Below are 26,168 nucleotides of genomic sequence, written 5' to 3' on the forward strand. Positions count from 1 at the left end.
AATTTATAAAAATATTTATTAATATTTATGTATGTATATCTCGAAGATTAACAACATATTTATATTAACCCGCGCTTCAAGCAAGTAAGTAAAATTAAGATTAATTAGACGATTTATTGTCGAAAAATTCGTTATTTGTAAATAACGTAACAAGTATGATTTGATATGCATAGAGATTAAATAAATGAAATTTCGTATAATGCGTGAAATCGTTGGCTCATCATCATGGAAGACTCGAGAAATCGTATCGAGTTGCAATACCAATACCAATCTCTTCGATATATCTTTGAATCATTAATTAAAATACGATGATTCATAATATTTTCTGATTATAAATTTTTCACGCTTCGTTGCACTTCTCATCCCCACAATCCTCTCGCATTTCTTCATCTTGGATCTCTTTCGTTATCGAACAACTTTTTTCGGCTACCGCGTCCACTTCTGAGATCTTCTCTTCAGGCATCACTATTTCCGTTCCCACCTCTTCTTCTTTCCTTTTCTTTGGCACCTCTCGTTTCTTCCTATTCTTCTCGTGATTACCTTTTTCGGACTTTCTCTTGCTCTTCCTCGATTTCGTTTTAATCTCCTCTGTCTCTTCTACTTCCACCGGTTCCTTCTCCACTTCCTCCACCGTCACCTCTTTTTCCTTTTTCTGAAGCTTCTTCCTCTTGCCATCTTTCTTCGTCCTCTCAGACTTGTCCACATTTTTATCCTTCGACTTCTTCTCATTCTTCACATTGTTTCGCTCCTCGACCGTTTCCTCTTTCGCTTTCTCGTCTTTCAATTTCTTCGAATCCTTTTCGTGAACAGCCTGCGACGCCTCGGAATATTTGCTCTTCTTCTTAGACTTCCCCTTCGGGGATTCGTAGCTAGACTTGCTCTTAAAATCGATATTTTCCTTCTCTTTCAATTTCTTGTTCCTCGACTTGTGACCCTTCTCCGACTTCTCGTTCGTTTCTTCCAGATTCTCCGAATAATTTTCCAAATTCTTCTCGTCGGATGCGCTTTCCTTTCCATTCCTTTTCCTCGATTGCAACTTTTTCCTCTCTCCATCCTTCCACCTCTCTTCCCTGAAACATAGCGAATCGGTCGCGACATTCTGCCAGGAAAACTCGATACATTTTCAATGCCGATCACCCGTGACGAAGATAAAACCGAGAGAAAAACTCGAGAGAAAAACAATTGCGTAATTAGAACCGTTACGTCGCGCTCAAACGACGATGCATTCGGCCATGCACTCTTTTAAAACTCACTTCGAATACTCTACATCCCTCTTCTTTTTCTCGTGCCTTTTTTTCGACTGCACCTCTTTGCCCTCCTTGCCAGCCTTCCTCGCGAACACGTCGGATGCGAGAATCGTGACGATCAGTAAAACGGTTAACAATACCCAAATCCTGCGAAGAAACGATTCGCAAATAAAATCAATAACAACCTTCCAACGGTTCACCACTCAAGAAGTTTCAAAATCAAGATCAAAATATTTTGCTTACCGCATGTTTGCTCCGCGCTTGCGTTTAAATTGATAAGTATCGATTCACTTAGGAGGATCGTTTTGTGTGACTATCGAAACCAAGATTCAGCACAACACTGGCTGCCGTTTGCTCGATCCTCTTATATCTTATACGTGTTGATATCTCGATAAACAAGATTGGCTCTCGCCGCAGTGAATGGTCCCCGCGATATCTGATTCGATATCGTCGCGAAATCGATCGCCAATACGTGGACGAATGACACGATGATACTCGATTCGTAACGCGCAATATTCGAAGTTTGAATATTCGAATCTTCTTCCTCGTTCGTCGAATGTAAAGCATTCTCTTCGCCGCGTTCGCGTTCTTGACCTAGAACAGGCCGTTCCTGAAATAGCTGTACCATTCATCTCCCACGCGTGGATCCCCCTTTCCTCGTTTTCTTTCTTTTCCTCTCTTTTTTTCTCTATCCCACGGTGTTCGCCGATATCGTGCACCACGACGAGACGAGATATTTAGGTCGGTACACGTATCTAATCTTTCTGTATCGACGCACTCTGACGTCGGTCGACCACTCACAATTTGATCTTAAACCGTGATAAATATATCGTTATACATAGAAGATAATTATGAGAAATAGCTCGATTTCATTCAACTTTTTCGTATTTAATCGTTAATCGTTATCAAATTTTATACAGCTGGATCATAATGGGTCCAGTAATCAGTTTCTATATGTTCATCTTGCTTCTCGTCTGTTTGTTTTAATGGGATAAACAAATTTTGACAAGATTGATGTTAATCGTTGTTTCTTCAAAGTGCGATTGCGCGATTCTTACGCTTCGTTACGTTTATTACAACGTGGAGGGATATCTTTGGTGAATTTACAACGAACTCGAGCGTGGAAGAAGAAGATTGGTCTTTGTTAAAAGTTCTTGGAAAATGTCGTAAAGTTGGAGTAGTTGAATTTATTGCGGGTGTTACGTGGCATTTTAAATATAAATTGTAGAATTTTTTTTTTCTATTTTGGATTGGTATATATGATATTTAAATAATTGTTTAATTACATTGACGACTAAAAATCTTAGGATAAAATCCTAGTTATTTTATTATACAAAATGTCAAATTCTTTTCTCTGTTGAATTATTCATTATCCAAAAGTTGTAAAAATTATCGTGTTGCACTTTTTAATAAAAAAAATTTCACGAATATTCTAATTTTACAATATATTTTGTAAAATAGATTATCGATATCGAATAAAATAACACGAATGGTATTAGTTTATTAAATTCGTATTTCCAAAGAAACGAAATTTCATATATATCAACATGATAGAACAAACAAATATATCTTTTTTTGATTTAATAATAAAAGATCATAGAAAAAATAAACGTACATAATATAAACGTTTAAATATAAACGTTAAAAAATCATGTATACATTTAATAGTTCATTTTATGATTCTTTTTGTGCATTTAATTCAATTCTGGTTATAAAAGATAAGCAAATATGAAATTTACGAGCTCATAAATCTTGTCAGTTGTCGTCGATCAATTTTTTTAACAGTAAACGAGTTACCTAACACTTTATTTTCTGCAAAATGGCGATAAATACCTGAGACGAATATCATCGAGTGGATAAAGACGTGATATCATCTTTCTTTTTCTGTGCCCATTTATCACGTTCTCTAACTTGTTTGTATCGTCTTTATCATTTGATTGTTTTTAAAAAAAAAAAAAAAAAAAAAAAACATTATTCCTCGAATCCAATGACGTTAAAGTGTATTCATTATATCATCTAAGATTTATCTAAGAATCAACTTTTGATAATTCTGCATAATGCAAACAATTGTTGGTATTAATGTAATTGACAATGTAATGTAAATATAAATGACAAAAAAAATTGTGCACAATTGTGACACAATATAATTTTAAATAAAATTAAATAAAATGAATTAAATAAATGTGAAATTTTGTATCGATACACGTGTAAGGTGTAACAATCAATAATGCTATGCGTTTACTGAAATTATATATGTATCATATATTTTTTTCATTTACTTATATGCATATATTCGTATATCAAGAACTCTGTGGCATAGATTTTGTAGTGGTGATTCGATTACAAAATAATATACGGTTTGCTTGAAAAATGCTCGTGGCTTATAAATATCTTCAGAGAAAAGTATATTGATTCGATTTGAAATTAAACAATTCTGAAATTACAATTTTAGATCGCATCGATGGCACAGAAAAAAAATACGAAAATGCATATACATATGATTAAACACTGATTTAAAATGAAAGAAAAAATTATTATCTTTCTCTTTATGCGCCCAGAGATGTTCATTTTGTACATGTATTTACGCAAAGGATTTTCATTTTCATTTTGAATTTTGCGCAATATACGTATATAATTTTTAGCATAACAACACCGTACATGCTATTAAGTATCCGTGTGTAACTTAAAATATATACTTATAAATAACAAACGAAGAAAAAACATGACTTATCGTTATTTAAACGACGCCAATATAAAAATAATTAAAATTACAATACTTGAAAAAACATTGTCTCTTAATAGTACCTTACACGAATGGAATTATGAAATGTGTTGAAAAAATGAACTCTAGTTCTAATAGATGACCTACGAAAAAATTTTATGTTCATGTAACGTTTCTTTCTTTTTCTTTTTTTTTTTTTTTTTTTTTGGACATTATAGTATATAAATATTCAATTTTTTTTTCAACGAAACATGACTAGTAAATATTAACAATGATATAACAATGAGACTTATTTATCGCAGAATATAAGTACTAAAGTAAGTATATTACGTGTTCTCTTACAATGAATTCAAAAAGAATTGTGACTAAGGCAAGGCATCAATTTTTAGTATAGTATACTTATATAATTCATCTGTCTTTTTCTCTTCATCTTATAAATTTCACTACTTCTATTCTACGGCGTATTTGGATTTTCTCTTTTTCTTTCTTACGCATCTAACAAGTTGATAAAATATCGATTTAATAAGTTAATAAGTTAATAAAATCACCGGCAAAATTGTAGAAAGAAACTAATTATAATAGCTTATTAGATTTTACGAACAATGTGTAGTGCATGCAACAATAATAGCAATAATGAAAAAAAGAAAAAAAAAGGAAAAAAATCGTGAATCCTATGAATTAAACCATTTTTAAAATATTAATTTATATTAGAGAGATATTGAAAAAATAAAGAACACAAAGAGCAACGGCTTCCAAACTTGGACGAGTGTATATCAGAAAGAAATCGATCAGTCTTTTGTTGAAAAATCTTCGAAAATTATTAAAATCAATAATTGAACAAATTTATGGATCCTAATTTTTAGAATTTCACGGAGAGATATTTCTGAAAATGAGAAAAAAAAATACATTAAAAATTGTTAAAAATTGCAGCCTTGAAAACTGTTGCTTTGGTGCTCTACGTTCTATAAGATCCATTCCACCCTGTTAGATGGAAAATAGAGAGAAAAAAGTTTGATCACAGAGACGGCAAGTGGACAAATAATCGTCTCGGATCGTAAGAAATGGAACGCAATCATTATTTTTTTTTTTTTTTTGTGCTTTCACTTCGTTTCACAAACGCAAAAATTGGCGAATAAACGAAGCGTTTTGCTCGTTACCCGAGACTGTCCTCATAAAAATATTCTTTGAAACGTTACAACATTACTTATATTACCCTGAGTGCTATATCAACTCCTCCTCGTTTACACACTACCATCTCTATTTACATAGATATACAAAGAGAGAGAGAGAAAAAAATAAACATTTTCACGTCGAAAACTTATACATATATATATGTATATATAATTTTAGATTGCCTTTTCCTCGAGATCCAAGGAGAAATACTCATAATAGCTGTCACGTAACCCGTGCGCTTTTTCTTTCTTCGTTCAACGAGAGAAATCGATTGTGTTACGCTTCTTCGGACATGTTTGACAGAGATGTGACAATTTTTCCGTTCTTTTGCGGTGATTCGTTTAAAGGCTGAGAGTCTTCTTGTACCGATTGAGGATACTTTTGATCAGGATAATTCCACGGCTGGACATCACCCGTACCAAAGATTTGATAAACGATATAGGTAGCGCACGCGACGCAAGCTGTCACCCCAAATACTTGCCTCCATGCGTCGAGGGCTTGCTGTAAATTGAATTTCCTCGTTACTTTTGAGTAACATTGAACATCGAGTATATTGGGCGAAAAAAGTGGGAAATTTAATGATTATAAATGAAAGATAAGATAATATCAAAGGGAAAAGGGATTCGAATGAACGAAGAATGTAGTTCAATTGAATAAAATATAATAAAATTTTTACTCACGCTTTCTTGGGTGAGGAGGCCAGCTACGATGGGAGATAGGAAACTAGCAGACATATGAATCGTCTGTGCAAACGCCAATATTGGTCCTAATAGCAACGAGCCATGTGATAATTCAGCAAATATCGTTCGCAATATTTAATTAGCCACTTACCAGCAAAATTTGGCGCTATATCGACGATATTTGCCATAGCTCCTGCATAGGCAGCAGTGATAAGAGTGACGGCTACGAACCAGACCACTAAAACGAGGACGATGTCGCAGCCCAGATAGCCAATTAACACCAACATTATACCAGGAGCTACTTGAGCTGCGAAACAATCTTGGCGTTACACGATGTGTTGACGAGGAATATTTTTAGAAAGTTGATTCTAAGGAATACGTACAAGAGGCGGTGAACACTTTTCTGACATTCGTCAACGACAAAATTTGTCGTGTGATCAGAACGTCGGCTATATAGCAGAATGCAACAGAACTGAAATAACTACAGATGAATGGCAAACCAGACAGTACTCCATTCTGAAATAATAATAATAATAAATTATCCTCATCATCGATATAATTTATAAAAAGAAAATACTTGAAAGAACGTTTCAAGCGTGTACCGCTTGGATGCTGAATCCTAGAACTGTTTTCATGTACATTGGTCCAGAGATGATGAATATATAATGCACCCAGATCCTGCCGAACGTGGTTATCCCGATCGACCATGCTGGCCAGGATGTAAGAATGAATCTCCACGGAACTGGCATACTCTTCGAACGAAAAGAAAAAAAAAAAAAAAAAAGAATTAATCAAACATAAAATATTTGATCGATAGAGATTGATTCCTTCACAAAAATAAATAGAATAATTTTCGTTTTCGAGAAAATTGACTACGAAGAATTTTAAAGAGCCTACATCCAACACTTAAAATTTGTATAATTTTAAAATTTAAAATTCTCGTTCCTGTTAAAATTTGATAGGGATTAGAGAAAGAATATTCGAACATCGCCGGTTTACCTCGTCTCTAACTTGATTCCCTACACTTCCTTGAATGTATCGTAGCTCCTGCTGGGATATTCTGGGATGAGAGGCCGGCGTGTCGAAGGCGAAGAAGTACCAGAAAAAGCACCAGATCATACCGATGCTGCCGGTAGTATAAAAGACGGCTCTCCATCCGAAGTGAGCAATGATGAATCCGCACAGTGGATAGGTTAACCCGATGCCAAAGCTGAACCCTGAATATAGATAATCTAGATGTTAGGAGTAGCTCACCCCACAACCCGGAAGGAAGCTGAAACATGATGCTTGTCGAATGGCTTCGCCTTGGCTCGTGTACGATTCATGCGTGGCGACGATCGCTCTTCAGCGGTGGCGTATATTTCACCCTGTAAAGCGATTCAAGTAGTGACTTAGTACGACGGGATGAGGATGAGCGCACGTGAGACGATGCTGTGTCTACAGTGGAACAATGAAACTTCTATACCTGAAACTATATCAAGAGCGCTAACGAACGCCTTCGAACCGACTCACTCCTGAATTTTTTTTTTTCGATTCGTTTCACTTGAATTTATAAATTATCAAAGAGGTTCATGTCTCCATTCGACGTTCTCTATTGCAATTTCGAAAATTTCGATGAATATTACGAGGATGATTCGATAATTATTAAATGCTTTATCGATCATGGTTTTATCACGAGAATACGAAAGAGCAACGTGCTAATTAGTTTGAAGATATATCAAAGGTTACGAATTTATAAGAGATTCTCAGCAAAATATGGAGATAAAATTTAACGATCGTTAGAATCATTAAAAATGTTTTTTGAGAAGAATATAAAAAGACTTATATATAAAGCAAAGAGATTATATTGGGAAATAATATTGTTGTAAAAATTAATAAATTTTCCAATAACATTATGAATAACTATTGAATCACCTTCAGTGCATTATCCACTGATAATAAAGCTGACTCGAGAAAAAACTGGATCATCGCACATGAATCTCTTTGAGGGGTATAATTTTCTCTCTTATCTCAAATCCAGCCTTGATTATTAACATGGTACAGGGTTTCATGACGATAGTAACACATACGAACTCGCATTCCTCTGCTGCTACGTCAATATACCGATCAGAACGAAGTTACATACGATCAATAATAATATAACGCATAATCAGCGAAACAAAAGATCATAAACGATTCGCATAATCGACAATAGCAGAGAGATATTGCACGCACCAAGGCTAGGCCGTCACGACGCGAATGAAAAGGAAACAAAAAAAAAATATATATTTATATAAAAAAAATGTGTGTATACACACGGGTATATAAATATATAAAACAAAATAAAATCATCGTTATTATCATTCGTTTCCGGTAAGTTTGAGTGAGAAGGATGATTATTACATCGGCCGGTTGTGAACAAAGGCGTATACGATAGATTCTCGCTGAGTCGGCAGGACTGACACAGTATAAAATAGATAACAATGAGAAATAACGTGTATACAAAACGTGTTGCTGTCGATTGCCCGGCTGATTCTACCAGCTGGAAGTATACTCGGGCCTTTCTCATGCTGTTGAGCGGTTGCTGATGAGTATACCCCTCGCTCCGGCGAATGCAACCAAGTGGAGCTTAAAAAGCAATCAGAGAAGAAAATGAAAGAACCGTCCTTTTCTCGATCAACAAAATCAACATATAATAATACGTATTATATGCATATGTATATATCTGTTGATCCGTGAATTTTGACTGAAAATAACAAAACCTTTCGTTTATCTTTTTCTCTTTTCTTATAGGATAAAATGTGCTTCTCATTCGAACTTCCGCTTCTCCTATTCTGAAAGAAGCGTCAGACTGTATTAGTCATTATCCATATCGTTGAAACCAAAACAGAAAAAGGGAGAAAAAAAAAAAAGAAAAGGAAGAATGACGATCAGACGGAATTGAAATTAGATTTCTATAGTCTCGTGTATTTCTGGCGGCGTGCGTGTCGAATTTTCGTTACAATGTACAAGAATAGAGTGAGGATGATACTCACCTTGGAAGGAAGACATGAAACGTGACCTCTCCACTGGCGGGATCCAGTGTCCGACAATAGCGTACATCGCGGGCCATGTGAGACCCTAAATGGACACAGGTAACGGACTCGTTTTGAAAGATTAACAATAAGGATTAATATACGTGTATAAAATTTCTTCAATGTCGATTTATTAATTTATTCTTTTTTTTTTCTTTTTAATATCAAGTATACTTACACTCGCGACACCCTGTATACTGCGAAGCGCAATCATGAATCCATAATGAATTCCTGCTGCAGAAGGCATCAATAAACTGCAGATCGCAGTGATCAGTTGTGAACCGCCGAAAACAGCTTTTGTGCCAAAATACTGTGTGAGCACACCACCAACTACTTGTGACAGTATGTAACACCAATAGAATGAACCGCTAATAGCGGATTGTATGGTTGGACTCCAATCAAATTCCCCTTGATCCTGAAGAAAAATAATATTTATATTTGTTTTTTTTTTTTAATTCACATTTGTAGAAATGAGGATTTTTGCAAAAGAAACGGTAAAAATATTCGCAATATATTTTTATTAATATATTTTAACATTTTTTTGTTTTTATTCATCACAATTTTGTTGTTCTTATTCATTATCGATAAAGTAAATTTGTTTCAATTATATATAATTATCAGTAGAAAATTTTTATTCCAAAATATCAAAGAAAAAAATTTACATAATTTTGTTTTATTTATCATCTTTTTTATCTACAAATTATGTAGATAAAGCACATACTATTTATAATTATAATGCTTATCGATAAGAAAAATTATATTTTCAAGAAAGAAGGAAAACATTTCCGCGATTTTGAATTATTTATATATCATTATTTATTAAACAAAATTTTTTTAAAAATTTGTTCGATATTTGTTTCGATCTGATTTTCTGAGAAAAATTAACATTTTACAATATTAACATAATTATTAATTTATTTTTATTAATGGTCTTTTTTCCTATATTATTTCTGTTTTTGATAGGAATTTAATTCAGTTAATATAATTACAAAATATTATTACATAAAAATATAGATATATTTGCAAATTAATCTCTCCTCTTCAATTTTACATTACAGGATTCGTAGAAGTTATTACGACTAAAATTGCAATCTGTGATTTCTATTCAATAATTCCACGTTATGGTTGCATAAGAACGCGCAAACTTCCTAACCACGTCTTAGTAAATCGTAATGTGATCGTGATTTTAATCATCCTATCAGTTTCAGCCCAATGGCGGAAAGAGTTAATGAGTGTCAGGGATTATTAAGTCCTGTTATTAATAAGATTTCATAATCCATAGTTTTCGCCGATCGAGACACGTGACGTTACGTGGACGAGATTTCTAATTACAATCGACTGTAATTGATACGATCTATAAACGTAATCGTGCAACGTCATTATACAAATACCGATGTCCATTGTACACACACCAGAAGAGAAAAATCACAATGTTTTTTACGAATCAGTCCATCAGATATCAATTTTCGAGAAATTGATTGTCCATTACAGAACAGAGAAAAGAAGTCTTATATCTCTTAAGAAACTAACCAGAAGATCGACCAGAAAAAAATTTAATTCAACTTTAAATCGTTGAACAATTTTTATTTTTCGCTTCTGCAAAATGCTATCCATTTCAAATCAACGTACACAATTGTGTGCTTCATCGATTTTACAATTAACACGTCCACGCGATGTCCAGTGCCGCGAGAATCAATAAAATACGCCAAGATCTCTTTTTATTCGTAACCTCACGATCGTCACCGATTTTTACCTCAAGTTTGATCGGCACGCTGTTGTTGATAACCGTTGGTGGTGTTACGTAGCAATGCTGGGACGTCATAGTTACATTGGTGTCCGATGTCATGGATGGGGGTTTCACCATCGCCACCATGGCGATATTGATATCGTTCCTCATCATGAACGAGACCGTGAACCCCGAGAAGGAGAGCATATAGAGCACCACCCTTGCCGGCACCATGTCTGGAAACGCGAACATGTTCTCTGATCGGAGCCACCATCACCTTAAAGCCTATCTATTTGACTTTCACTTTTCTCTTTTTTCTAATGACTCGAATATTTATTTATTTATTTATTTTTTTCGCGATACACTCAATACTGTATTTCTATGCACAAAGATTGTACGATCTTTTACGATTTGATAGTTTGAAGAGTCCTTTACCTCTCAGTTTTCGCAGGCTGCAGGGTGATCGTGTCTTATATATGGTATGATCTTCGTATCTGCGTAATAGATTGATATTTTTATATAGAAACCAAGGAATCAATTGAATTATAGAGAACGAAAAGAAAAGGAGGGCAAAAAATGAAATGAAAAAGTGTCAATCGCGATACGGTTATGCGTCAAATAGGATCAAAGAGAAAACGGATTTGGATTATTGTTACTATACGAACGATCTTAGAACGATTTTTTCTTTTTGATAGATTTTTTTTAACAGAGGAAATATTTATTTTCAATTTACTGGAAACTAATAAGAATCGAAAATAATTATATATATTATTTTTCATTTTTTGTTTGTTAGATTGGAAATAAATCGAGTTTTTTCATATTTCATGTTATATAAAATAATATAATTCTCCTTTTTTTTAAAATATTGTAATAATACTTTGTTTAAAGTTTGCTATTTCTTTGCACAATTATTACTTCGAAAAAATATTTATTTGCAAATGTATCATTTGTGAGGAAACGAACATAACTTTATCTATTTTAAAAAATCTTAATCCTGATTTTTGGACAATCGTAACAAAAAGAAAAAAATTCGTCGACATCTACAGGAGACATTAATCAAGTGAAGAAAAATTTTTCTTAATTCGATGTGTTTGATAGATGATCGTCCGAATCCACTTATTCTTCGATCCTAACTTAAGACTCGATATTCAATAGACGTTTACACTCGACTCCTTTCTTTTATTGTGTTGTTTTCGTGATATAAGTACGTATAAGTCTCAACAACTGTTTAATGACAATATATTCATCTAATCGATATTTATGAGCAATTATGAGCACAGTTGCTGCATCGACGAACAGCCAATTCCTTACCTTTGAGACTCTTCCATCTTTATGCCGGTCGATCGCACTTCCAATCGAAAAAAGAACTAACGAAGCACCTAGGATAGAGAAACAACACGTGAAAAAATTAAATCCAGATAATAAAAGTCTATTATTTTAACATTTATTGCTTTGGACAATTGATAGATGGTTTAAATAAAAAAGAAAAAAAATTATGCGATTTATAAATCACTATGAAACGCTAATAGACATTAATAGGTATCATTACATTATGAATAAATGGCTTTGGCGATTTAATTATTAAGCTCTATGCATTATTATTATCGCAGACATTTGTTATATTATTTAAACAGTCAATTATTAATTTATTCACATGAAACGCAATTCAATGCAATTCTATATATATGGAAGTTTTTATCTATTCTCTTTTATCAATTAACTATAATTGAAACCTCGACACATTTATGTAAAAATGTTGCAATAATGTCACGTATTTTTATGCAACTTCCTTAAATCCATATATTTATCGAGATCGCGCATGCAATGATCAAACATAATTCGACTGTAATCACGCGAATAAACTTTTTAATAGCAATTATTAATCCTAATTAGTTTCTCGTCTATTTCCCTCGCGAGGAATAATAATAAATGTTTTTCACATTGTGTGTTTGTCAACGCCAAATCCTTTTCCCAAAAGATAAAAGATAAAACAAGAAATTATTGGAGGAAATTATATGGATAAGTGGATAAAAAGAGCCAATTTTTCACCAGTTTGCACGTGCGTGACCGTATTAATTTTTCTCAACCCCTCTCTCTCGAATAACGTCTTCTTATTAGAGATCGATGGAGGAATAAAATGTTCAGAATTTAATAGCGGATTCATGGGGGCGTGATGAAATTCCGACACGAAACTCATATAGCATTCAACGATCTTCGTGATCAATTCGCGAAATGTCGAAGCTCATATCGCGGCAAAAGACAAAAAAATGAACGATCTTGCATTCTTTCGACAAGAGAATGCCGTATTGTTTTTTGCAAATTGTATTCCATTCATATGTAGAATAATAAATGGAGAATACGTATTGCAGGAACAATGAGAAAAAAGTTATATGTATTTTTTTATCTGATTGCTTTGCTTACGAGATGTAATAAATTTGTAATTATATTTTCAATAGTGGAATTATATCTTCATTGAACATTTTGACGAGAGTGAAAGTTACAATAAAGTCACTTTCAATTACAGTATCCATTTGTAAAAAAATATATTCCTTTAGGGTCGAGAGTTGCTCTCAACAATTTTTTCGCAAATGGACAACTGTGTCGAGATTGTCCGATAATAACTTTCACTCTCAACATTTTATCTTCTAACGAAAAATAATAAGTCCCAATTCACATCCTTAAATGCATCCATCTAAAATTTTCTTTTGTTTATTATTTGAAGAAACGAGAAAAATAAATTAAAAAAAAATAAAATTAAATATTTATTCATAGAAATATTTGGATATATTCCGGTTGAAGAATTGGACAGGAGTTTCTTTAAAATTCGAGTGAATATCAAAAAATACTTGAATAATAGCTACAAAGACAATGCAATGGAAATATTTAATCATGTCCAAATCTCAAATACTCTCATCAGATACGAATTAATACAATATAAAATTTACAATAAACATATATATTAATTTCTCATATTTTTAAACGTTGAAATCCATTTGTTGTAGTACACTTTGTATATCTTTATCAATAATGATAGAGATATATGAATAATGATAATCAATTTAATTCTTTGTAATCAATTTGAGATAGTCAATTAAACAAAATTAAATTGTAACTTTAAAAAAAAAATATACGTATATAATCGTAAGATAACATGGTGGTTGATTATTGATAGCTAGACCAGTGATATAACGTTATATTATCTGAATAATGCAAGAGCAATTTCTCATTACGACTATTATGACCACTAAAAGGAATAAAATCAGTGAAATTGACATTGTAAGCACTTTCAATATTTGCCCGATCCACTTTTCATGTTTAATTCATTCTGCAAATTCTTTGACGATTAATGTCACGTTGTGTTTGCAATATTTTTCATTGTGTTAATTTAACAGTCACGATGAGTGATAAAATAATTGCAATGCATATTTTTCGATTCGAAAATATATATTTAAATTGAGACGAGTTTCCTCGATTCAAAAATTGCATTGTCATTCAATATTCGTATAAAATATCTTTGCCGTTTGTTTTTACTTATATTTATTCTCTATTCATATAAGAATTACATAATCGAACGTTGATATTAAATCCTCATTACATATATTTTATATTCATTAAACCGATCAGCTTAACTTAATGAATCGATCGTATTTTCATAATTTTACGAAGATCGATTCTGCATCGTGTGAATAATCGTTTCTCGAGTACAAGAATCAATACGATTCTTCGAATTCTTTGTACATTTTTCCTGCATAATTCAGATTATTAGACATATTATTAAGTCATAAAATTTATGACGAATTTTTATTGAAGGTTATTTTTTTTTATTCTAATGTTTACGAAATATTTAGTAGTATTTACGAAATAAAGTATTTTCTGAAAATTATCTATAATATTTCCATTGAAATTTTAATCTTCATTTTTTTCCTGATATTATTTTATCTTTGTGCTACAACAGTTTGATACACGATTTACCACTCCGATTGATTTGAAATTTTTATAAAAATTCATGTATTAAAGTTAATAATGACGAGGCATAAAAGTAAGTATATTAATGCGCATGGAATTCATATATTCGTATAAATAGGCAATGCTTTACATTGCTAATCTTGTATCTATGAAATCTCGTTTTATACATATTTTTCTATATCGCAATCGTACATAATAGGCAAAATAAAAAAAAAAAACAAAATTACAAAATAGATTAACATGTAATTGCATTTTTTATCATAATACAGTAAATATAAAATATAAAAGCGGAAAACATTTTTACTCACAGCGAAGCACGTGGCTAATTCAAGTTTCGCTCTTCCTGATTAAACTCCAATACCAGCGTTTACATCATTCGTCGAATCACGCGAGAACTTTTATGAAAATAACGAATAAATTTCACAATCTTTATTTCCCAAATATCGATAAAATATCACAAGTATACGTGATACGAGTACGAATAAATCAACACTAATTTTTCTTCTTTTTTTTTTTAGAACAAAATAATCAATCACGGATCAAATAATGAAAGGAGAATATTATCGATGAAATATCGAAAAATTTAAAAAAAAAAAAAACGATAACAAATATTATCTCTCGAATAATTACAAGTTTCGAGATTAAATGGAAAGAGATTCGAGTCGAAACGAAGAGCAATGTCGCGTTCGAGTCGATCTGTGGTCGACAACTGATGCCTGAGGAGCAAACCTTTTGATTAAAGTTATTGAAGTTACGGAAGAAATCAACCCGGACGAGGAGAACGGCCGACACTGAAAAGCGGCCGAACCACGAGGCATTGACTATCTTCCAGGCCCCACCACTATCGCGTTTTAATCAGCCGGGTAGGAAGTTCGCAAGGATTGTAAGCATAACCGCGAACGAGGAAACGTGACGGTGACAATGATGGTTCCGGCTATAATATATATTTGCTAATATATCTCGTTTGTGACATAGCGGCGACGCGTCCAGACGCCTCTCCCGACGACCGGATATTATATCAACGTGATCGAATAAACAATGGATGGCATGACAAAGGATAATAGGTGTTAATTGGAGTTCGAAAGCGAGACATATAATCCTCCGAGCTGCTTATTAGTTTTCGTGTATATAGAGGGTTTCATGAAGGGGTGTAACGATGGATCATGTACTTATTCTTTCACAATTTTCATGGTAAATCTTGCTCTCTCGCTAATTTGAACATTTAGACAATCGTTTAGACAGTAGGGTATAAAAGAAACTTTTGTAATTTTTTTCACTTGAAAAAATTGATATAAAATTTATAAAATTATCAAATCGTATAAAATTTATAAAATTAATAATTAATTTTTTTTTAATTGGAATTGTTTGTATCGTGATAAATATTATTTCCGTTTAAAGAATCGCAAAAGACGGTAAAGGAAACTTTTGGTATATTTTTTTTTTTATTTGAAAAAATATAGAGAAAAATTGGCATTGCATCAAACGTGCACAAAATTGCATAAGTTTGTACAATTGATGGATGACGAATGTCTTTTCTTTTTACTGGAATTGTTTTTATTGTGGTTAAGATGAATTCCTTATTCTTATTTTTTATTTCATGAAACAGATACACGTTTCGATTTTGAATTGAATGTAAATTAAAGTTGAAAATCTTATAATATATTTATTATAAGAGTTACTAAACGATTCGAAAAATAATTTCGATTCGATTTCAATTGGGTTTTTTATTTTAGTATTTCACTATAAAAACATTAAATATTAAGTAAAAAACATATTTCTTAAATATAATATTTTAACATAATAACCATTACTTTTTAACATAATAACCATTAAAAAATGATAAGATTATATATATTGAATAATAAAACATTTTCAAATATTTACTTATATATGAGTTTGCTCATAAATCATTAATGAAAATAACAATATAAGCAAAGAAAGAGACTTCCTTGAAATTGTTTGAATTAATTTTTATGCAAATTTTGTTCTTTTTCGTTAATACTCTAATGTTATGAACATCGTTCGCGAAATCGTATGGTCGCCACAATGAAACGAGTCAATTTCCAACAATCGATTAATATCTATTAATGTCTATTAATGTCTATTAATTGCGTGGAAAACGCAATTCGTTTGCTATCTACATTGAATCCATGAACCATGTACAACAGGTGTCACTTGATATTTCATATACGCCATATTGTCTAAGCCTTTATTTGGAAAACTATTATAATTGTAACACGATACGAGATTAATTAAAAGTGTATTATTAGTACTACGTAGATAATGGTAATATTGTATTTATTATCAAATGTTTAGTACATGAGATTGTATGAATCCATAATGAATATTTCTCGATATAGGGGTGATATTTATTTCTATTAATTTTTGTTTTTTTAAGTTTAACTTGGCAAATATTAATTTATGATGACTATTAAAGGCAAATCTAATAATTAGATAAAAGTAACATAAAACTATTTTTAAAATTTGTTCAGTTGTTTGTAATTTTTCGAAAATCGATCTGGATTAATATCGATTATTTCATTGAAAATATTCACAATACAAAATTAATAAAATTTATTTCAATAGAGAATATGAAAAACAAATAATCTTTCTCAATTTTATCGATTTTACATTTATTTGATGGCTAAGCCTTATCGTTGCGTGAAGCGGAAGAAATATGTCTTTTGAATTTTATACTCGGTTATATTAAGCTTAATTATTTCTTAAGTTAAGTTGACCCTATTAAACTGTATAAGCAAGTCGGGTCACACGATTCGCTCGATGGAAATTCTTGAGCCGGCCGGCATCAAATTAAATATGTGATCAATCCTCGTGATATTACTGGTCGCCTTCGATTCTTCAGTTATCTTTATCCTTTTAAGTTTTTCGAAAAATTAAGTATCTATTTGCTTATGTAAAATATTTAATTTAAGATACACGAATTATGGATTCTTCTATTTGATAGATAATATGCTAACAGAAACACTTTCTTCACCTTCTTTCAACTAATTTCACAGACAATTATGCTGGTTTTGTAACTAAAAGAAGGATCTGTAAAAAAAAAAGGAAGGATTATACGAAGGATTATAAGAAATATGTTTAGAAAATAGTTAAGGTTATAGGAGTATTGGAACCAATTATAAATAAAAACCTATACTTCAAATATATACGAAACAACATAGCTATGAACAATCTATAAATGCTGAATTATTTAAAACATCATTCAACATTCAAGAATATAATACGTACCGGCAATTTTGATAATCAGCTATCGATAACTTATTGGCATGTACATTAATAGTTCGTTATAAAGTTATCACAGATTACGTCATTCGAAATATGTATTTTCAATCACTGTACTTTGTTCTATTATCCAATTGCACGATATAGATGAATATCCACGAAATGAAACATCTTCAATGACAACGAATTCTAACCTCGCCGCAACGACGCTTTCTTACAATTTTGAGGTTATGTCCGTTCGAAACGGTGTTCTCTATTACGGATGCAGCACGTGGCCGTGGCCTTCGTTCTCAAAAATGGGAATAGGAGAAAGGAAATGATCGATCGTGACAGTGACTCACCGCCGGTCTGTTTTTGCTTCCGGCAAAGTGTTGCAACGTTCCGGCCCTCACATTTTTCCACAAAAGCACGAGTGCACACTGTGTTTCACGCGTTCATCGACATTCTTTCGTTAACAGAGTAAATCGTGAACTCGTTGTCATTCGAACTGGATCCACAAAACACACGTTCACACAAGAACCACGGAATCACGAGCACTCGATGCTATGGCGTTACGCCGAGGCGCCCTTGCGCTCGTTGCTCCGAGGCGCAATGGTCACGTGACCCAGTGGCAAATACGTTCGCGCGCCGATCGATTCGAAGCCATTGCATCGTCACGCGGCGTCGCGTCATATCTTTTTCTTTATTACTGCTCTTTTAAATTGAATCGTAAAATATCTATAAATATTTTCATTCCTCCTAAATGAGATAGAATATATAGAAAGAAAAAAAAAAATGAAAATTCATTGCACCATTTAACATAAAGTAAAAATGATTTGCAAAAATCGAGTTTTAATAACGTCATATCATGTCATTGTAATAAGTTATATAATTCGGTATAAAATATATGTGAGAAAGTGTGTTCATATATACATTTTAATATCTTTTGTGTTTATTAATTTATTAATAAACTATTAACCATGATAATGCATTTTTCTTCATACTAACGAATCATGAATCATTCGTACATCTACTTTAAATAGGTCAAAGCGGCAAGAAGGTCATATACTTTCACTGCTTCGAACTATTTCAGAATGTATGTATATCAATCGGTCGTTTTATGCCTTGCGTAAACGAGAATTCTGCGTGTTTCCCCCCCCCCCCTTTTTTCTTTTTTTTTCTTTTTTCTTTTTTTTTTTTTTTTCCCACTTGATATTTTTCTAACGTTGGATTCCGCATATTTTAAAGTGGCGTAAACTGTAACCATTAGCATCAATTAAAATTCTCTGAACGAGGCCATTCAGCGTAGAATGAATTTCGCGGTAATAAATGATTGTGCGAAACGCATTACTGGCCAACTTCTCATCGATCTTTCGTTCGATTATAAACTGTCACCAATTGCGAAGTTCACGATCGATCCCTTCCTGAACCTCGTGTACTGTAAATGCAACGTTCGGAATTGCTTTCGGAAAATCCAACATAAATTTCCAATGTCAATGCTAACAAACTCGTCCTAAATGTCGTCATAAACACGATGAGCCATTCGAACAATCCCGCCCATCAACGAAAAAAATCCGCAAAGTGCTGTCCGGCTACGACTCTTCCGCATCACAAGTATTTTCGATATCGTGTTTAAAAATACGATTGAAGTAACGAGCTTTACGATTTTCCCATCCTTCAATCGAGAAAAGAAAACCGTTAACTGCAATTTGAACGCGATTCTAAAGCGAGCAAACAAAAGCCTTTTTTAGGTTATACGTCTACATCTTCCTTATATCTATTCTTAAGGCTTAAACGAATTTCCTCGACCTCAACGTACATAGTGGACGATGATGATTGCGTGAGCCGGGTGAAAAGTGCCTCTTTAGAAAACACAAGTATCTTGGTCCCCAGAGATCGTCAGAGAGATGTTAATCATATCGACAGAAGGATCGATAAAACGGTAACGTATTATCCCCTTCGTATCATTCAAGATCAATCGTCTAGAATTATAATTTTCCTGTTTCACTCGTATCCATAGACTTCTAATACAGGATTTAGTGGTAGAAAATTTTGGAACTGTCATACAAGACCGACAAACGTCTTCGTGCCGGAGAATTCCGTAATTCAAGAGGGTAATTATATTTATGATCCTAATTATTTGCACGCGAAACGAAACAAAGAAGTCTTCTATCTTTCGACACGTATATAACTTTATAGTTATACGTGTATCCCCATCATTTTTTCCTCTCTTTTTTTTCTTCGAACGACCGTGATTATGCGTTTGATCGATTAAAAAAAAAAAAAACGTGATTAAAACGTGATTACATCGTTCGACACGATCCCACATTTTATTAATCACGGATTAATTGTTCATTGGCGGACATTGGACGGCCTCTCGAAGCGGAGAACAAGTTTCTATTTACTCGAGATCGAATCTTTCCGCCTAACTTCTGATTAATTCTGATCGATTAATACTGATTGGCGCAGAAAGCGAGTTGATCGGCGCGTTGACGAAACAAATATACAAGGTTGAATCTCAAATGCAAAAGGCGCAATCCGATTTAAAGAGGAGCGAAGAGCAGATAAGATTGAAGGATCAGGAAATTTACAAGATGAAACGAAAGGTTCGACACATTTATTTCATTTTGTCTCGTCGCGATTCTCCTCGTCCACGCTGCGATCGAAATTTCAAATTCCTTACAGATCAAGGACTGGGAGATCAAGAACAAGAACCAGGAGAGTTTGCGAAAGAAGGAGCAGCAACAGCAACGAGTTCAAGCCGACCAGTCGGAATATCTCTACAGAAGGTGTCTGATGCTCGAGCAGAGGATCTTCGAGATGGAGGTTAATTATAATCAGATCCAGAGTATACGGATTATTATTTTATCAGCGTTCAGAAAGAATTGGAAAATCTTAGAATAGCGGGAAAAATTTCGAAAATTCGAAAAACATTTTTGAAAGAGAAAGTATGATTTTATCTCGCACAATCATAGTAAATTTCATATTCGTATTTCGCAGAAATTCTTGGCCGATTATGGTCTGATCTGGGTTGGCAACTCAACGAACTCCCCGAAGTATCCTGAAACGATCCTCAAGTAAATCGAGTATACGTTACTATTTCAATCCATCGACATCCGATCGAATTAATGATCAGTTAACCGTGCCTTTTAGCAACACCATCGAGACGTATTACGACCAGATTATCGCAAATATCGACCAGCTGAACCTGGCCGCTGGGAAGGGTGAAGTTCACGTGCAACATAACGAAAGAGGGAACGGAGCCTCGTTCAAAGTAAATCTTCCTTCATATTTTCGATTCTTTTTCCCCCTTCCTCCTCTCTCTTTCTCTCTCTTTCTCTGTAATTTTTTTTCGAAAATATGCAATTTATCGTGATTTACGATATGAAAAAATAATTATTTTTAATTTGTTTGTCGAATGTTACGAGATTGATCGTTGCATGCTCTGATGAAACATTGCGTTACGTAATCAGAGGTTTTCTTCATCCACATTGGGCGTTAATGGCCGCGTTACATCGCGATATTCGCACTTGTATCAACGAGGTATATCAATTTTCACTGTCGATCGTTCGGCATGGATGTATTCAAATGTTGACAGTTGACGTTAATCGAAGAAACCGGTTACGAGTGACGAATGACGAGTTACGAGCACGTGGAACGGAGAAAATATATAGTCGTGGCACAATTCCAGCCGTCAATTGAGTCGTGGTTTTTTTTCTCTCTCTCAACTGTTTGTTTTTTTTTTTTTTTACATATATATAAGATAACAGTTAAGCAATTAAAAGTTAACAAAGTTAACATCAAGGCGGTTGATTGATTATTAAAGCAATTGTTTAATAATTGTTTGAAGACTCCCTCTTGCATGTCGCTAAAATTCTACAAAAATGGAATGATAGTTCAAGACGGCCCATTACGATCTTACGAGGATCCAGCCACGACGTCATTTCTTAAGGATATCTTGGACGGCTATTTCCCTTCCGAGCTGCAAGAGGCTTATCCAGAGGGCGTACCTTTTAAGGTGAAACATCAATTTTTACGTTGTGATGAAAGAAGGGGAAAGGGAAATATTGTTTTGCTCATATATTTCGTTATTAGGTGGAAGATCACAGGAGCCAATTGTTCTTGAACACGTCCGAGTTTCCTGGCCAAGGTTACCGATTGGGAAAAGAGAGCCTTGCCAATAACACGATCATCTCTAGATCTCGTAGACCTCCTACCGTTAACCAGAGAATGGCTCGTCGTGGCGCCCCCTCCAGAGATAATCTGACTAATTTCGATCCCAACGCGCAACTTTTGTCCCCCACAGCCAGGTACCAACAATTAAATTCAATAATACAATTTCGATCGTGATCGATGACGAACTTTGAAACTCATTAGCAAGTCCCAAAAAGCGAAAAGTCCCTCGGAAGGCCCCCCGTTGGAGATGTACGTTCTACGTTCTCAGATTTTAGCGTCTCACAATAATATCTGTTCCGATACCCACTTACAATCCCATATCAATGCAGAGTTGGGTTTGAGCACTCGAAAAGATAAAGTAAAGTTTTGTTAATACGATGTTAATATCAATGGAAAAGTAATATTTAATCTTTTAATTGTGTTTGCGTGATATTTCGAATGTTTGTTTCACAAGCGTGAGCCGAATAATAGAAACGGAGAATACGATCCGACGACTCGTGAAAGTGGTGCAAAGTCTAAAGGTGTTATGAGATTTCCAAGTTCTGGTAGATGTTATCACAGCTCCTCCGATAGATCGTCCAAATTATCACCCAAGTAAATCCTGATTAAATCGCGATTAAATTTCTTAGATATCCGTTTATTATTATATCGTTATTGCTTCAGTCGATTGGATGGCGACGATCGATTCAGGCAGCGATCGAGATCTGCAAGTTTACCAAACTCTAGATTTTCTATTAATTCGAGGTCAACACCGAGAGCGAATATTGATGTTAAACAGTATGCAACTCCTCAAATCCAGTCTGGTGTAACGAGGAAGAGTCAACGTTCGACAAGATCCGCTGTACCAGTCAGAAAGAATGCAGTAAGGAAGAGAGAAAGAATATAATTTTTTTTTTTTCGAAACGATACAACTATATTTTATGAGAAATATAATATTTTTTCTTTCTTTCTTTTTTTCTCCGACATTTCAGCCTCCGATTTTACATCAGATCAATGAACCATCGGGAAAAACGGGCGAGCTCCGATTGAAAGTCAGATCTCTGAATGGCGGTACTGTCTATTTGGTGCATGTATCTGCCGACGAACCAATAGCTCGACTTTATCAGTTGTTAGATAAGGCTATGTCAAGAACCGTTCCTCGAGGATACAAAATTGTTCTAAGCGGGTAAAAATTCGTTCACGATTCGTTTATTATATCAAAATTTCATTATTTCTTTCTTCAATATTCATCAAAAATTTGATTGATGAAATATCTGTATTTATCTTTTTTATTCTCAGATATTCACCGAGAAGATTGGAACAATTAGGAATAACTTTAAGAGAAATTGGTATTACTAGGGATAGCGTTTTGCATTTAGTGAACGATTAAATATCAAAAGTATATCTAATGAATCTCCGAATTTATGTTGTTTAAGAAAAAAAAAAAAAAAAAAAAAAAAAATATTGTAAAAATATTATATTTATGGAAAATATACACATTATATATTTACGAAATTTTATCGTTCTATGATAAAAAATTGCAGCTTTGAAATCTTAGTTTACTATGGTTGATAATTGAACTACTTGATAATTTCACAGATGAGATAGGGAATTTTTCTCTTACATATTTAAAGAATAATTTGATTTTCTTGCTATTTTATAATTTTTTAGTTCATATTCGATAATTTATATTTGAACAGTTAATTGCATACTTTAGAAATTTTTTCAGAAATAAAATTACACATATCGAATGAATAGATTTGATAAATAAATCTTCAATAAGGGTGATTTTCAAAATTTTTTTCTATTCCCCTTATTATCAAACTTTTTTTATTTAAATCATCTCACGATAAAGTGCTTTGGATCAAAACTGTCATATAATAGAATATATAATATATATATTGAAGATTAGGATTAATTATATATGTTTATATATAAATAGTTTAAAAAAAAAAAATGATGAAAGCGTTTTAATTAACGTCCCGTATGCCGTATGTAGTCACGTATCAAGAATAAATGATAGATAAGGATAGATAAATAGTGCGAGAAGGATAAGAGATAGGTTAAAAATTGTACATGCAGCGCCATCTGTGTGCCGCAAAGTAAACTACATATAAACAAGGAAAGAGAATAATAGAGAAAGATGGAGATAGACATAGCTTGATTGGTGGCGCCATCTAGCGAGCACCGAAAATATTACTTTAAAGTCGGAAAGATATAGTAAGAATTAGGAAATGGCGCCATCTCGCGAGCACCGAATATACTTTAAAATCGGAAGGGTAGAGTAAGAATTAAAGATTGGCGCCATCTCTTGGGTAATCTTGGAACGATAAATTTTTGATCGTCACGAGATGGCGCTAGTTGTTACTTTGTACCATATATCTATCCTTTTCTCCTATTTTCTCTCTTTCTCTACATAGAGTTTCATTTGCGGCACTCTAGAGATGGCGCTGATTTCATAATTTTTATACTATCTCTGTCCTTCTCTTATTGTTCCTCTCTTTGTCACACTTACTATTTTATACGCTTAAGAGATTCCAATATTATTATTTTATCCTTTTTTTAGCTTATTGACTAGAAATTTTAACGAAGCTTATTCGATCTAAGTTTTATATATCGTAAGTACATATATTATTATAATAATTATGTACTATATAATTATATGTTGTATAAATTAAAAAAATAATTTCAGATAAGATCTGTATATGAAATAAATATATAAAATAGATATATACGTAAGTAATCATGGAAATGAGGAACATTTCTTTTTTTTTTGATATTAATATCTCACAATAAGTGATAGTCCTATAAAATGTTATATTTATCTCGTATGTGATATTAATCTTTGAATCTTAGAGTTGATAATTATTGATTATGCACTTTTTGAGATGGTAGGTAAATGCTTTTGTAATAATGACCACAAATTCTTATCCTCTATCATTACGAAGACAATTTTTATGACCTTAAGGATAATAACTCGCGTAATTTAAATTCCTTCTATCGATCCTTTTTAATAGCTATAAAAAGAAAAATGCTTTAACAATATAAGATTGCATAATTTTTCAATTTTAAGATAGATTAAACGATCCATCTCGTAATGACCTGAAAGTTTTTGAACAATTTAAAGATTTTTAAAAAATTAATTTTAGTTTAAAATTTGTAAAGAATTTAACATTGATTACTTTCCTATGTTCATTATTTTTTTCTGTAATATAAGAATTTAATACTTGTAATATTTTTGTTTTACTAATTTTAAATTATTGTTTTTCAGTTCTTTCCATAATGAAAATGGATAAATTATACTGTCTCACAGGAATATTATGACAGATATTTTTCACAAATGAAAGAAAGATTATGTGTAAATTTATATGAATAAACATAGAGACTAAAGTTTGATTTTTAAAGATATAATTAAATTACTTACATTTTCCTTTCTAATTTTTAGAAAATTCGAAATAATTCTTTACATCAAGACTTACTATCAAAATGTCTTTCACGTTACAAAATTTAAACGTAAATTCCTCGAGCGTTTAGTCAATATAAAAGAGTGAATTTACTTCGATTCGCAACAGGGAGCTTTAAGGAAGCACCGACTGTTCGTGACGTTGATGTCTCATTACTAGTTTTCGACGGAATCTTTAGAAATATATCGATGGTTCCACCTTCGTTATTCGAGAAACGCACCGATAATGGATTATTCAACTGAATTGCAAACTTTCCTGTACATTTGTGACATAAGAAAATTTTCAGTCGTTACCCGACGAGCAAATTGTGTTTAACGAACGTTAAAACGTTCATAGAAAGTTGAATTAAGACGATGAATTTGTTGCTGTTTCAGAAATTGTTCGAAGAAGAGACAAATATTTTGAAATTGCCATGAAATACTTTATATGGTGGCCATGAAATACTTTACATGGTGTTAATTTATTCGCAAATCATTTAGTTTCAAAATAAAAAAATGATAATGGAAAAGATATGGACTGAAGTTTATTTATTAAATTATGAATAATTGAAGTTTGCATTGGACGAAATGAAAAGTAAGTAGAATGAGATTATTCTATCTATGTTACACCTTCATCGCATTTTTTTTTAAATTCCTTTCTTTTATGTATTAAATAATATGGAATTCTTTCTTTTTTATTACATTAATTAACATAAAATTTCTTCTTTTCTTTTAAATAATATGTACATAATATGTATATAGAGTAGTTTTTCAATTATTAA

General features: G+C 32.7%; 3 protein-coding genes across 13 annotated transcripts; 1 reads left to right on the forward strand and 2 right to left on the reverse strand.

The window, feature by feature from the left end:
- Nucleotides 1-94: 94 nt before the first annotated feature.
- On the reverse strand, nucleotides 95-2,604 carry LOC122710867 (transcriptional regulator ATRX homolog). The gene is made up of 3 exons (XM_043929054.1): nucleotides 1,491-2,604; nucleotides 1,254-1,394; nucleotides 95-1,070 (listed from the first exon to the last, which is right to left on the reverse strand). Exons 1-3 carry the CDS (start codon nucleotides 1,493-1,495, stop codon nucleotides 341-343), a joined length of 876 nt encoding a protein of 291 aa, XP_043784989.1. The 5' UTR covers nucleotides 1,496-2,604; the 3' UTR covers nucleotides 95-340.
- Nucleotides 2,605-3,176: 572 nt separating this feature from the next.
- Nucleotides 3,177-18,351, reverse strand: LOC122710871 (sialin-like). 7 transcript variants are annotated; one of them, XM_043929062.1, is made up of 15 exons: nucleotides 15,297-15,389; nucleotides 14,876-14,962; nucleotides 11,913-11,980; nucleotides 11,037-11,095; nucleotides 10,629-10,837; nucleotides 9,054-9,290; nucleotides 8,837-8,921; nucleotides 8,564-8,630; nucleotides 8,305-8,429; nucleotides 6,822-7,039; nucleotides 6,425-6,574; nucleotides 6,206-6,338; nucleotides 5,974-6,129; nucleotides 5,823-5,908; nucleotides 3,177-5,643 (listed from the first exon to the last, which is right to left on the reverse strand). In XM_043929062.1, the coding sequence occupies exons 3-15, from the start codon at nucleotides 11,927-11,929 to the stop codon at nucleotides 5,419-5,421; spliced, it is 1,767 nt and encodes a 588-aa protein (XP_043784997.1). In that variant the 5' UTR covers nucleotides 11,930-11,980; nucleotides 14,876-14,962; nucleotides 15,297-15,389; the 3' UTR covers nucleotides 3,177-5,418. The 7 variants fall into 7 exon arrangements, with proteins under 7 accessions (XP_043784997.1, XP_043784998.1, XP_043784999.1 ...); XM_043929063.1 differs by lacking the exons at nucleotides 14,876-14,962; nucleotides 15,297-15,389 and adding an exon at nucleotides 18,152-18,350; XM_043929064.1 differs by lacking the exons at nucleotides 14,876-14,962; nucleotides 15,297-15,389 and adding an exon at nucleotides 17,817-18,134.
- On the forward strand, nucleotides 15,316-23,385 carry LOC122710872 (UBX domain-containing protein 11-like). Of its 5 annotated transcripts, XM_043929072.1 has the most exons (14): nucleotides 19,157-19,403; nucleotides 19,578-19,731; nucleotides 19,810-19,903; nucleotides 20,259-20,395; nucleotides 20,475-20,615; nucleotides 20,790-20,866; nucleotides 20,943-21,063; nucleotides 21,640-21,807; nucleotides 21,885-22,099; nucleotides 22,167-22,323; nucleotides 22,420-22,559; nucleotides 22,629-22,827; nucleotides 22,937-23,130; nucleotides 23,244-23,385. In XM_043929072.1, the coding sequence occupies exons 1-14, from the start codon at nucleotides 19,324-19,326 to the stop codon at nucleotides 23,332-23,334; spliced, it is 1,968 nt and encodes a 655-aa protein (XP_043785007.1). In that variant the 5' UTR covers nucleotides 19,157-19,323; the 3' UTR covers nucleotides 23,335-23,385. The 5 variants fall into 5 exon arrangements, with proteins under 5 accessions (XP_043785003.1, XP_043785005.1, XP_043785004.1 ...); XM_043929068.1 differs by lacking the exons at nucleotides 19,157-19,403; nucleotides 22,167-22,323; nucleotides 22,420-22,559 and adding exons at nucleotides 15,316-15,450; nucleotides 15,543-15,758; XM_043929070.1 differs by lacking the exons at nucleotides 19,157-19,403; nucleotides 22,167-22,323; nucleotides 22,420-22,559 and adding an exon at nucleotides 15,568-15,758 and having other exon boundaries at nucleotides 22,710-22,827.
- Nucleotides 23,386-26,168: the final 2,783 nt, after the last annotated feature.

Source organism: Apis laboriosa, unplaced genomic scaffold (assembly GCF_014066325.1).
Source record: "Apis laboriosa isolate Shangri-la unplaced genomic scaffold, ASM1406632v1 scaffold158_cov153, whole genome shotgun sequence".
NCBI classification, from domain to species: domain Eukaryota; kingdom Metazoa; phylum Arthropoda; class Insecta; order Hymenoptera; family Apidae; genus Apis; species Apis laboriosa.

What these genes read in the sequence shown, in the direction of transcription:
- LOC122710867 (XM_043929054.1), bottom strand. An exon ending in AGGGATGTAGAGTATTCGAA is followed by an intron (nt 1,071 to 1,253) that starts GTGAGTTTTAAA and finishes GCTATGTTTCAG; the next exon opens with GGAAGAGAGGTGGAAGGATG.
- LOC122710871 (XM_043929063.1), bottom strand. An exon ending in TAGGATTCAGCATCCAAGCG is followed by an intron (nt 6,339 to 6,424) that starts GTACACGCTTGA and finishes TTATTATTTCAG; the next exon opens with AATGGAGTACTGTCTGGTTT. An exon ending in AAAAGTGTTCACCGCCTCTT is followed by an intron (nt 6,130 to 6,205) that starts GTACGTATTCCT and finishes ATTGTTTCGCAG; the next exon opens with CTCAAGTAGCTCCTGGTATA.
- LOC122710872 (XM_043929072.1), top strand. Translation starts at nt 19,324, where the DNA reads ATGAGCCATTCGAACAATCCCGCCCATCAACGAAAAAAATCCGCAAAG. An exon ending in CAGAGGGCGTACCTTTTAAG is followed by an intron (nt 21,808 to 21,884) that starts GTGAAACATCAA and finishes TTTCGTTATTAG; the next exon opens with GTGGAAGATCACAGGAGCCA. An exon ending in TACAAAATTGTTCTAAGCGG is followed by an intron (nt 23,131 to 23,243) that starts GTAAAAATTCGT and finishes TTTTATTCTCAG; the next exon opens with ATATTCACCGAGAAGATTGG.